General features: G+C 39.7%; 1 protein-coding gene across 2 annotated transcripts in view; it reads left to right on the plus strand.

Moving 5' to 3' along the window:
- SHANK1 (SH3 and multiple ankyrin repeat domains 1) overlaps window positions 1-13,937 on the plus strand; it is a 933,614-nt gene that overhangs the window by 524,476 nt on the left and 395,201 nt on the right. For both annotated transcript variants that reach the window (XM_077457204.1, XM_077457205.1), the window contains exon 6: window positions 4,057-4,208. In XM_077457204.1, coding sequence (XP_077313330.1) covers window positions 4,057-4,208 — 152 coding nt within the window. The remainder of the gene's footprint in view (window positions 1-4,056; window positions 4,209-13,937) is intronic.

Genomic DNA, 13,937 nt, shown 5'->3' on the forward strand with positions numbered 1-13,937 from the left:
ATCTCTGCTCCCTGTGCTTGGAGCAGAGACCAGTGATGTGTAAAACACAGCCATGCCCCCCACAGGTAGCAACACGCCCCTAGGACACACTTAACCCCTACACTGCTACCTAATGGTTAACCCCTTCACTGCCAGTGTCATTTACACAGGAATCAGTGCATTTGTATAGCACTTATTGCTGTATAAATGACAATGGTCCCAAAAATGTGTCAAAAATGTCCAATGGGTCCGCCATAATGTTGCAGTCACAATAAAAATTTCTGATCGCCGCCATTTAAAAAGGCCATAAAACTATCCCCTATTTTGTAAACACTATAACTTTTGTGCAAACCAATCAATTATTCGCTTATTGCAATTTTTTTTACCAAAAATATGTAGAAAAATACATATTGGCCTAAACTGAGGAAAAAAAAATGTTTTTTTTTATATATCTTTTTGGGGGATATTTATTATAGCAAAATGTAAAAAATAATGCGCTTTTTTCAAAATTGTCGCTCTTTTTTGTTTATAGCGCAAAAAATAAAAACCGCAGGGGTTATCAAATACCACCTAAAGAAAGCTCTATTTGTGGGGAAAAAGGGACATCAATGTTGTTTCTGAGCTACATCGCACGACCCTGCAATTGTCAGTTAAAGCAATGAAGTACCGAATCGCAAAAAGTACTCTGGTCAGGAAGGGGGTAAATTCTTCCAGGGCTGAAGTGGTTAAAGGGAAAAGATAGTCCACATAGTGTATTCCAGTTTAAAATGCTTTATTTGAATTAAAAATCCCGAATAAAAATATTCACAAAATTGCCTCAATAGCAATGCCCATCTCATCATAGTCACAGTGAGCCAGCACATCAACCCTGATAGTCTGGGAACAGAGTTCTGCATCTCACCACACCCGTGGCCCTCCCAGTCCATGACACCTCTGGCCCATGTGTTGATGTCCCCTCCAGTCGCCATATGTCCCACCCTGATGTGTTTCGTTTGATGGTATGGCCATACGGTGTGGCAACACAACTCTTATAGACGTCTGACCGCCCAGACTTAACCCTTCCAGATATTGCAGTCCCGGATCTCTCCAGGGCCATTTTCCATCTTCGTAAAAGTAATGGGAGGCCAGTACTTCAACATATTCAGTATAATACATCATATTAAAACATTGCTTATGATCACACTTAATTTATTTAGACATTAAGTTTATCATAAACCACTGAAATAATTTCCATACAAATTAATACATAAAAATATTTAATAAAAACAAATCATGCAAAATGCTGTACATATTTATATTAATACTCTGAATTTTAGGAAGTTATTAAATGCACAGAAATTCTACACTCCATCCATATGTTATTTGAATAAAATCTAAACCAGCTCAAACACTAATCCACTACCAATAATCATTAATATAGCTATTAAAATCAAAATCTACATTCAACCCCTTAGGGGTCATAGTGTCTAAGAGATAAATTCATTTATCCCCTTTTGGATACCTCCCTAACCCCTCCAGTTGGTGTGGATCCTGTTCACACCCCAAAATTTCAAACTGGAGGGGTCTTTATCATGACACTACCTAAAGTGAAGAGACATGCTATGTTGTTTAAAGCATACTTTATACCCACTAGCATAGTTTATAATCACTGTATATACTGTATATTTATCATGTAATCCTCCATTCCTGAAGCAGGCAGGGTTGCCAAATTGATATAACCTTTTATAATAGTCCCAGAAATGTTGTACACATGGAAATTAAATAGAAATTGTCTTCGTGATATTTTTATATTTTGCATGTTTTTCTATTGTGTTTTTGGCATTGGAATCTGACGCTAAAACATGAACGGTCGTAGTTTTTGGCTCTGAGTTCGAGAATTTATGGGATATTTAGCAGTTAGTTGTCTTGTTTTGTGTCTGTGCTAGAAACTCTAATAGCTTGTTGTCTGGGACATATTTATGTAATCAAGCACAATGTGGTGCTGTGCTCAATGCGATTGCAAAAAAATAAATGTTTATTTACTTCAAATTTATGGCAATGCTTGTTTTGGTATAAATTCGTAAGGGGAAGGCAAAGTCATGCCTCTATGGAGCTGCTTTGACTTTCTATACACTTGGTAGAGCTATGTTGAGTGACATCATGGGGTAGTTAAGAAAATACCCTTGCTGATATGGAGCACATCTGGGAAACTTATTATTGCTATCGCCCTATACTAGGAGGTGGCTGACAAAAGATCCTCATGGCAATATCACCAGGAATCTTTTAAATTAAATTTGATTCTTGTCACTGAGTTAAAAAATTTTTTTTAGAAAAGCACAGTGTGAAAAAGATGGATTATATTCACCTACCTCCTGCAGAACAACAGCCTCTTCATATTCAATGTACAGGTGGGTTGGATGTCTGGTCATTTTTCTGCATTCTGTGGTTCAGTCTTGACTACTATGGCACTACAGGGCACAGTAAAGGCATACGTGTCACTGGAGGGAACCACAGTACAGCAATGGCGAAAGCCTCATTAGAGGAAACCACAGTGTATGGCAGAGGACACAGACATCCAACAATTCCGAACGTGGTGGATATGGAGATTCTTCCAGAGGTTACAGCTCTTGAATACAGTGAAGATCAGAGGAATGGGTGGTAGGGCAGGTGAATATAAACACTCTTTATTTGTAGGTTGGGCTTTTTAATGGAATAAGTAGAGTAAAAAAGAAAAAAAAAACACTTTCAAAACTGCATAAAGACATTAAGATATTTATTAGATTTTTGTGATTGGGTTTAAATCAATGACTTATACTATAATGATTATTTTATATTTTTGTGTAAGAATTTTAAATACCATCTTCCAGGAAATTCAATTTTAAAAGGACTTGTGAAGTAATAGTAGTAGTAAACATACCCCTTAAAAATGTAAATAAATGGAGTAGAGAGAAATAGACACTGCAGTTGTGCTTCATCTCATCCTTTCTAAGCTCCACACTGTGTTGCCATAATGGAAGTGCAAAGTTGCTTTGGAAATGCATTTGACATGATTAGAGTTTTCCTAGGAAAGCTGGTATACATGGATGTACTTGCATAGATAAAGAAGGAGTAGGGGGAATTCTATATTGTTCTAATTTAGTCCAAGTATTGGTTCCATTTATGCTTAAAGCAGATATTGCACAACAAAAGTAAGGTGCTTCTATTTATTAGCCCCACCTCTCCCCATGTTAAAAAAGAAATAAAAGAAAAAAACAATAGGAGAATAACAACTAAAATCTTTACCTTAGAGCCTTGCTTATATCCTGCTTGTTTAGATGTCACTAATGCCTCATGCCCTGTACACACGATCAGACTTTCTGACAACAAAACCGCAAATTTTTGTCCGAAGGATGTTGGCCCCCGACTTGCCTTGCATACACACGGTCACACAAATGTTGGCCAACAATTACAAACATAATAACGTACAAGACGTATGCGATATCTCCATTACGAATGCTAGTTTTACAAGACCGAGCAATTCCAGCTCGTACTTGATTCCAAGCATGTGTGGACTTTTTGGCCCACGGACTTGTGTTCACATGATCGGAAAGTCTGACAACAAACATTTGTTGGCGGAAAATTTGAGAACCTGCTAGCCAAAATGTATTGGCGGAAAGTCCGACAACAAATGTTCGATGGAGCATGCACACGTTCGGACTTTCCGCCAACAAGCTCACATCCAACATTTGTTCGATGGTGTACAGGGAATTAGTCTTATTATGGGATTCTAGAAAAAGTTAAGAAATGGTACCTTGTTTTTTTAGTGCTTTGTCCACTTTAAAGTTGAATGTCAACTAGAGGCAGGGAGACCTAGTACATCGGCCGGTCTGTCTGTCTGTTGTTGTCATTGTCCATGTTGCTGAGATTTTCCTTCGCCACCAATACCAATGACCAGACAAAGCCTGGGGAGACCTTACAACCAAGCATTGCAATAAAACCTGACAAAGGTTTGGCCTTGAGTAAGCATGGCAAAAATTACCCTTAAAGCCAGGAATACAATTGTTTTAAACATTGACTAGCTGATGCATTGTTTTTTTTTTTGTTGTTTTTTGTTTTTAGAGACGCCACTGACCATGGCCTCACAACTTGAAATAACTGTGGATGTGATTAGGATGCTGTGCCTTGGAGGGGCCCACATTGACTTCCGAGCCAGAGATGGCACCACGGCTCTGCACAAAGCTGTCTGCTCCAGAAACTACAATGCCCTTATGGTATGATTCATTTCTACAGTGATTTGCTTTCTAGTATATTTTCAGGTGGGGAAAAAATTAAAACAATGGTTTTAAATGCCATTTAACTTTGTATGTATTACTGTATTTTGTCCTTGCAATAGTTTCTCATTTAAAGCCAAACTATGGACAATCTGCTAAATACAAAAAAAGATAAAAAAATAAAAAAAACATATAAGGTTGCTGTTTTACCTGCCAAAGGATTTGTATTTCCATCCATTCAGCTCTGAGATTTACACTGCCTTGGCATATAGCACAACCCTGCCTGACAGGACAGGAGATCTGTTTTTTCTCTGTTTCACATAAGCAAAAGAGGTCTTGTCCCTCCTCCAGCCTGTGACTGGACAGTGAATAGAGAAGCAGCAGACTGAGGCACTCATCTCTTTGTTATTTTCATCTCTCCTCCTCTCAGCATGTAACTTGTGAGCACATGAACACAACTGATTCGCTACATGTGCTGCTTTTATCTTTCTTTTTTTATATAATATTATGTCTAATGTTATTTAAACATATATTATCCTATGCCATAAACGTATCTAAAACCCCTTCCTTACATCCCCATTTAAATCACCCCTACCCCCCCCCCCCACATCAACTACCCTGTAGACTACCTGCAATGAATGCCACTCCTACCTGATTCACCCCCGTGTGGGACTTAGGCTCTTAAACCTTCTGTAAGACTCAATTTTTTTTAAATTCTTGCCAACTATTTCATTTCTTAATGATGTAGTTATTGCTCTTCTCTTTAAGACTGCAATGTAGGCATTCCATGGTGTAGGTCTCTTCTACAGCGTCAACCCATTCCCAGATTGATGGTGGCTCTGCCTCCTGCCATTTTTTTGGAATGAGCTTTTTCCCTGCATTTAGTAGATGTGGAACTAAGGTCTCTTTGTACTGTTTCACACCTCCCTTTATACCATGAAACAAAACAACCCAGGGATCCGCTACCACAGAAATTTTGGTTATTTCTTTGATATGGTATAGTATCTTATTCCAATATTCTTTAATTTTCGGGCATCCCCACCATAGATGGGCCATAGTGCCCACCTCTTTGAACCCGCGCCAACACTCCCCCAATCTATCTGATTGAAATTTGCAAATCTTGTCCGGGGTGGAGTACCATCTTGTCAGACATTTATAACTCATCTCCGCAGTTTTAGCATCTACTGCTGATCCAAGGACCAATTTCAATATTTTACCTATCATTGAATTATCATTTTGTGTACCCAATTCCCTTTCCCATCTTTTAATGAATGGGGGGATTTCCAGCTCCTCCCTTGACAACAACAGCTTATACCACCTGGAAACAATCCCCCTGGGATTTTCTGTTGTACATAACTGTTCCAGGGGGGTTAATTTCCCCGCCAATCTAATCGGCTGTGGGAGCTTTTTCACAAAGTGGGATAGCTGAGCATACCTCCATTCATCGATCACCATCAAATCTGTTTTTTGCCTTATTTTGTGAAATGGAGCTAAAGCCCCTTTAATAATTATATATTTTAGCTGTGCTTCTTCCTTCACCCAATTTCCCCCTATTTCCTTGCAACCTAATAAAAAATATTAATTTTCTTTTAGTGCTATGAGAGGTGAATTGTAATTCCTGTTTGCTTGCTTATATATCCTGTCCCAAATTTTAAGTGTATTACATGTTAAATTATTCCCATATAGGACCAATGTCCTCTTGTGTGGGGGATTCCAAATTTGCTTCCATAATTGTGCTCCACAACTCAAGTGCTCAACATTTACCCACATCTTCTCAGTGTTATCTTTCTTGGTCCATTCAACAGTTCTCGACAAGACTACCGCGTTGTAGTATGTTTGAACATCTGGAATCGCCAACCAACCCCTTTTTTTTTGGTTGTCTAAAGCTGGCAAAAGCTATTCTAGGTTTTTTATTCTTCCACACAAATTTCATTATTACAGATTTTAATTTGTGAAGTAAACTCGCAGTAATGCTATTGGTAACATCTGAAATTTATACAGAATCTTCGGGAATAGTGTCATCTTCACTGTAATTATGCGCCCTAACCATGATAGTGGTCTATTTCCACATCTTTTACATTCAGCCTGGATTTCGTCTAATAACGGTATATAATTAATTTTATTCAATTTCTTCTATGAGTTAGCCAACTTAATGCCCAAATACTTGAATTCCTCCCTTTTGTTTAGCAATTTTTTATGCAAAACCTCCTGATTCTGACCTTTTTTGTGCTCTTGTTCCATTTTGTATATCTCCTCCATGAGTGCTTTGATTTTCTCGGACCTCATTTTTTTTTTTTTTACCCTGCTGCTATCAGAATACCCCTGATGTATGCTTTGTGTGCATCCCATAATGTATGTCCTGCTATTCCTGTAGTTTCATTTGTTGCAAAATACTGTTCTATCTCTTTACCTATCATTGCCCTGCATTCCTCGTCTCGAATCAATTCTTTATTAATTTGCCACGACGAAGGCCTTTTCCAGCTCCTCGGGATGTTCATTCTCATTTTTACTGGGGCATGATCAGAAAGGGTAATCGCCTTTATGCTTACTCCTGCAACATAATCTAGAATACCATTGTCCACAAATATATAATCAATTCGGGAGTATGTCCCATAAACCGGAGAATAGAACGAATAGTCCAGGGCCTATCTTTTTTAACTGTTTGTTCCTCATCCTCTGCACCTTGGACGCACTGTCTAAGCTCGGGTTTAAAAAGAAATTTATGTCGCCCATCAGAATCACATACCCATTTTTAAACTCCATCAATTTCCTTAATATTTCATTTAAATATCTTATGGGATTGCTGTTGGGGGCATAAATATTGGCCAGTGTACATTCCATTTCATCTAATTTGCCCTTCAGGAACAAAAATCTCCCCTCAGCATCGCTCATTCTATCTGTCAATTGGAACCTTATTTTTTTCGAGAACCCTATTGCCACCCCTCTGCCTCTTTTAGATATCATATCACCATAATACCAGGTAGGGAAGTTATTGGAGTACAATCTGACATTTGATGCCAGAGAAATGTGAGGTAGAAGTACAGCAACTATTCTAATAGATATTTATAATCTTTATAAATTACTGTCTTTTAAGATAAGTTGTATATATTGCCTTCAAAGTCCCAGGGAAAAAATATAGAAGTTCTACATTTCATGGTACATAAAATGTTCTTTTTAGGTGCATATTCTAAATGATACTATTAATGCAAACATATCCCGAAAAATTCTCCCTCAACCACTCTCCAGACATGAGGATTGCATCTCCCCATGAAAGGGGTCAGCGGTCTTGTTTTTGCTTAGCCCTTAGATGTTTTTTCCTCTGTAACTAGCAGTGCTGCCTGAAGGCTTCAGAGGAACTATGTGATTCATTTATCAAGTTCTACATAAATGTCCTGTGACATATTTCAGAGTCATATGGAATATTCATTGCTCATAGCCAGAGAAGGCTTTATCCAGAGTAAACCTGCATGCAGTGATTGATTAGAGGGATCACTGTGGGATGCAACGTAAGTAGTCACGATTAGAGTTTAATACATTTCATCAATGTCCCTGTCTCTGCTCCTGAAAGGCACATCAATAAAAGTCATTGCATAAGCCTGTTTGTCAAACATATATTAAAAGTACCCGCTTCTCACCAATGCGTTTGGAGTTTTAAAAATGTGTAAAGAAGATATTCATATATCCCCTTTAATCATATTAATTTTATCCAAATTTTATTAGGGCTCATTCAGAGGGATGCTGAAGCTGCGAACTTGAAGCTGCATGCAGACACTGTGCATTTATATCCGTGCACCCGCTCCTGCCTGCAGCCACTCCATCGACATCCACTTCTATGAGCTGCCTGTAGACAGCTCTGACGTGCATGCACACACTACAAAAGCAGCTCAGCATGGTGGAAGGGTCTCAATGACCTTCTAAATTAGCATTCTGAATTAAAGTGACACTTTTTTTTGGTCATAAATGTTATGGCTAATTGGTGTCAGGGCTGCTAATAAGGCAGTACAGCTGGCCCTCCTGTACTGAGCCCGGGCCTTAGCTCAAAAGGGGGGGGGGGGGGCTGGGCACCTGTCTAGCTGGAGGGCTGACTATACTGCCTTTTTGCTGACTCTTGTGGCTCCCTGTGGAGCGCTGCTGGCTTCTGCTGTTTTTTCTCCCTCTAATTGCGCTGCAGGGTATTGGTTTGTGCGTACGGCCTCTGTGTGGCCTCATTCCTTTTATAGAGCTGCTGGGGCTTGCCTCCTTCCCTCTCCCCCCTGGTAGCTGCTGTGGGCACACGGGGGGATTGTTTCAGGATGAAGAGCAGAGGTGCCAGTAAATATGTCCTTTTTACTCACCCCTCCTTTCGTGCATGAACACAGTGAGCGATTGGCACTGATCACTCTTCTGTCCATTCATTACTGTAGAATAGTAAACTGTGTTTACTTTGCTTCAATTCAAAGAGCACTTCCTGTTCAGTCACTGTCCAGTGAAGCTGAGGATGCAGAGATAGAGACAGGGGTCAAGTCCTGGGGAAAAAAGTGTGGGAACTCCCACCCAAGATCCACTCTCCCACCAAAAAAAAAAAAAAAAAAAAAGATACGGCCATATGCATGAACATTTCAAAAAGTGGTATTTTTCATCCAATTTTCGTATTGTGTGTAAGAAGCTTAACTGTTAGTACATAAAAAAATAAAAAATGAATCCTCAATAAACATAAATACGGTAATTCTCTGAATAATCAGCATTCATTCAATTGTGCTTCCATGCAAATATGAACATCATGTTCTGATCTTTATTGGGGAATGTTATTTTGTATATAGAGTGTTTTATGTGGTGAGTTTACACTTTTCATTGAACAGAGTTTGGATAACACAGGGTTAAACGGAAAGGTCATAAATTAACTGCACATTATCTGGACAGAATGCTTGGGCAGATAGTGATGTGTTCCTGCTTAGGAGATGTATGTTAGCTTGGGGGGCTGAAAACTCTCCGGGCTCCAACACACTCGCTGCTATTCCAACCCTTCACATATTTACACATAAGCTTCCCTCCTAACATTAAACTTTGCCAGTTATTGTGCTCAGCTTACCACCCCAAACTGATGTTCTTCCCTCAGCTCACCTCTTTCTCTGCATGTCCTGTGAGCAGAATAGCTGTGCTCCTCCTCTGGGTTCTCTCATCAGGGGGGGATTCATCTGGACACACAGAGCAAGTATGTAGGAGACGGGGGGGAGACAGAAAATCTGGAGGGGCCGGCGGGGAGGAGCTCATCACTAGAGGTCTGACTAAATACAATCTCTTAGCAGCAGGGACCTGATCTACCCGTCAGCTAGCTGTGATTGACAGGTAGATCGAAAAGGAAGCTGTCACGGGGCCCCCTACTGGCAATGCCTGAGTGGTCAGTCCACCCCTGGTGTGCAGCACTTACTATTGTGAGCGGTATCAGTGGCTGCTGGTGTAGCACCTGCCACACAGCTCGCATACTTCAAAGTCTTGCAGGACATGGCTGCTAATGGGAACTGAGTTCCTGTTGTGGAAAAAGTACAGGAACTCCGTTCCCATGCATTCCCGCAGGACTTGAGCCCTGGATAGAGATTGAAGAATCTGTCGTCAGTCCCTTACTCTATCTGAATTTGTTTTGACCCCTGATATTTTACCAAAGCCCCTCAACAGGGCAGTTAAAAACAAATGTGAAAATTAATAATACAATTAAAGAAAAATGTCTAGCGAATGCTTTTTTGTGTATGCTTTGCTTTTCTATGCATAAGTAAAGATTATAAAAAAAAAGGTCTTTCCTCTCTGAAGGTTAGTCAGCAATTGGAGTGCTCTTCGGAGAGCATTTGACACCACCTACTTTAACACCGCACTAGCGCACTGCAACCACGTGCTTTGCATGTAGTTGTGGGACATCTGCAGAGCGGTGCTATCAACCTGAATGGGTCCTGTTCAATCTGTGGCCTTCGTGTAGGCTGTATGGAGCCCAGTGATTTCTGACAGCAGCCCTGATCAGTGTATAGGGTGCTTGCCATTTTTCAGAATGGCTTGCAATGTGCAATTAGATGAGAGCTTGAGGGACAGTATTTTTGTAGATATATGTATCATCCAAACCTTGGGATCTCTAACTAGTTAGGACAGACCATGTGCACATCTAGTTTACAAATGATGAGTATCTGCCAGTATAGACAGGGTTAAGTATGGTAAATGTAATTCCCCATTCCTCTTACAGTCATTGCATGGGGAAAGCTAGGTAGGAAGTAAAAAAGCAAGAAAAAGGGTATGCAGCAATTTCGATTTTTATTTTTTATTTTTTGTTAAGTTATGCTATGTGAATAGGAATACGTAAAAATATAAAGTAGATATTCTCCCATTGTGGAAATACTTGTTGAATGGGCCGGATAGCCAGAGTACATGAGGCTTGTCTCCACCCACCAGGAGCACAGACTTGGTAGCCAGACTTCATTACTTTACACAGGCAGCCATGTGGCAGGATCATGGGCCAGACTGAAAATAGCTTTGATTCAGCAAGGCCTACTTTGGTCCCTTAACAGGCGAAAACTGGGTGGTTCCAGCACTGTAAATTAAATCCAGTTAAATCCAAGACCGCAACCATGCATATCCACAGGGTTAACCATGAAGCCACATGGAGATGTCTTATAAATTACTATCAAGATGGTATATGACCCCCCAAAGTATGCAAAGGTTTACAGGGGCACAGCAGGCACTGTGTTGGAGGGAGTGTTCGGAAGAGGGCTCCCTCCCACATATTTGGTGGAGTTGCCCCAAAATAACTCAGTTTTGGGATAAAATAGTAGAAATCATAAACTTGGTGACACAAAAGAATCTTAAGAAAAACCCCTGGACATGCCTCTTTCATGATGCCAAATCAGGAGTAACACAATATAGAAACACGATAGTCCCCCATCTCCTAAATGCTGATAAAGTACTGATTCCTCGCTATTGGAAATCCAAACAAATCCCAAGAATTACGGAATGGGTACAGAGGGTGGAGCAAACGAGTATAATGGAGGAAGCGATACATAAATTACAAGATATAGAGGAAGAAGATCATGGGGAGTGGCAACAATGGCGGGCATTTCTGGAGAGGGAGGACTGTCGTGAAATAATTGAGGGATAAGGGGACAGAGAGGGATAGGACATTGGGAATGAAATGAGGGGGACAGACCCTCCCACTTAAAATAAAAGAAAGATTGATATTGGACGGGGTATTTTTTTTTTTTTTCTGGGAAGGGGAGGGTTAAAGAAATTAGGGAGTATAAGTAATATTTTGTAAAGTATTTATATGTGTTATAATGATGTCAAAAGGAGTAAGCGGAGATATGAACGTTGAGTTGATTACACTCCGCGAGGATAAAGTAACAGACTGAGATGGCAAGAAAAAAAAAAACCATGAAGCCACTGAACTGTCCTTCTGTCACAACTGTGTGGCATCTTCATTAAGTCAAATGGGTAGCTTATACATGCTGCTGTTGTTATGAATGTTGTGACTTTCATGACTCTACTCCATAATGCCACGTATACACGATTGGAATTTTGGCCAGCAAAAGTCCTATGCGACCTTTTCGTCGGAAAATGCGACCGTGTGTATGCTGCACTGGAATTTTGCTGGCTGAATTTCCACCAGCAAATGATTGAGAGCATGTTCTCAATTTTTCGTTTGGAAAAAGTTCAGATCGGAAATTCCGGTCGTCTGTAGCAAGTCCAAAGTGCAAAATTCCAAAACAATATGACGCATGCCCGAAGCACTGAACTTAATTCTATCGGCTTGTCGTAGTGTTGTAAGTCACCACGTTCTTGACTGTTGGAATTTGGTGTGACCGCGTGTAGGCAAAAAAGAAACCAGCTTACTATATCGAAGTTTCTGTTCAAGGAGCAGTTGTGGACAACATTTTAAGGTTTTTCAAAATAATTTAGTTGATGAAATGATGGCAAGATCAAATGCTCTTGACAAGCGTTTTTTCAGAAATTCTGTATGAATGTTCGAATGAAATTCTGCTGGTGTATGGCCAGCTTAAGCCTTTCTATACTGCATCTGGAGCCAAAAAACAAATCATTTGTTTTGTTTGGCACCAGGAAAGATGTTGCAAAGCAGAGCTGGCAACTAATAGTGCTCTATATTTTTAGGCTTGGCACCAGATAAAGTTGCAGACTCTAATCTTGAGCCTACAAACAACATTTAACAGACATACACTATACTGAATATTAGGTAAATTTCTTCAATTTATAGGTTTCTTTATATTCCCTTTTTTTCAATTTTATTTATTTTTTACAAAAAAAAAAAATTACCTTCATCCAGGCAAGTGTAAATGAGTAAGCACGAGAATATGAACAGCAAAATTAAAGTGACCCTTTAGCCATGCAGGCTAAAGCTGCTACATTCAGGACAAAACGTTTGCTTAAGCTTTCTGTAGAAGCCAACACTTGTTGCACTCACTGGGTCCACTTATAATTTTTTTATGTTACTACAGGACACAGTAGTGACATGGAAGTTGGCAGGAGGAACCAGTGAGTTTTTTAAAAAGACAAAACACTGCGCTATTCTTATATATAGAGGAACCAGTGAGCACAGCAGGGTTCTCTAGAGGTCAACAATCCCAGAAGTATGGGTTTAGAGAGAAGACTTGTGCCACCAATCGCTGCTCGATTGAGGAGGCATTAGCTGCTAAATTATTGGAAGATTACCATTTATAACTTTCTTTTGACAAGGTCATCTGTGTGGCCATTTTAAAGGCTAACTCCAACTTTTGCAAAAAGTTTAGTATGTGACACGTTGCCAAGCCTAGCCCTGTCCCCAAACTGCTTTCCCCGGTCCTGTGGTTCTCTCTGGGGGCAGCTGTCAGTTTTGAAATTTGTGTAGCTGTGCCAATGCAACCGGGTCATTCATTCACAGAAGTCTGTAAATAAAATTAAAAGAAATACAAATCCCATCAACCACCATGGACTTGTAGTTATCAGTAAAACACAAGTGTGGTGATTACCGAACTTATAGCCCATTGAAACTTCCTGCAGCTCTCTAACCAAAAATCCATACCTTGATATGAACAAGTAGCTGGAGTAAAAGTCTGCAATGGTCTGTGCATTTCACCCATGATCCACTGGTTACGGTTGCAATGTTTTCCCAGCTTGTTTGCAAAAAAATGAATAAAAGCACATCCTTTTTCTGTAATGTGGGTGCATTTATTATTTGTTTGAAATGGTGGACTTTAATAATCCTTAAAGGGTCTTTTAATGGCACTAAGCATGATCACTCTAGTTCTAATAGATTTCTAATAATGGAATGGAAAGATATTCCCAGAATGCACTTGACTGAGCTGATAATTATGTTTTATAAGTGTTGTAGTGAAGTCACTACTGTTATAATATTAGTATCATCTATACCAGAGAACAGGCAATCTTTTAAGCCTAGTGTGCCAAAAAATGTTTGTAAAAAAGTGCTTAATATTTCAAACAAAATGTCTGCTTTATGCTCAGTAATGCATATGAATATTTACCTAGCAAATTGTGTTGCTATAAACTAAAATGGTAATAAACAACACAACATTGGTGTCGGTGACTACAATAACAGCCCCCAACACTGGTTTCAGAAACTGCATTAATAACCCCCAACATTGATGCCAGTGACTGCAATAATACACCCCTGCCTGAATTGGTGTTAGTGACTCATAATACCCCCCACTCACCAAGATTGGTTTCATTGCAGAAAAATATCCACGGGATTGGCATTCAGTTGAT

The sequence above is a fragment of the Lithobates pipiens genome, unplaced genomic scaffold, assembly GCF_037356315.1.
Source record: "Lithobates pipiens isolate NorthernLeopardFrog02 unplaced genomic scaffold, aLitPip1_a1.2 Scaffold_27, whole genome shotgun sequence".
Lineage (NCBI taxonomy): Eukaryota > Metazoa > Chordata > Amphibia > Anura > Ranidae > Lithobates > Lithobates pipiens.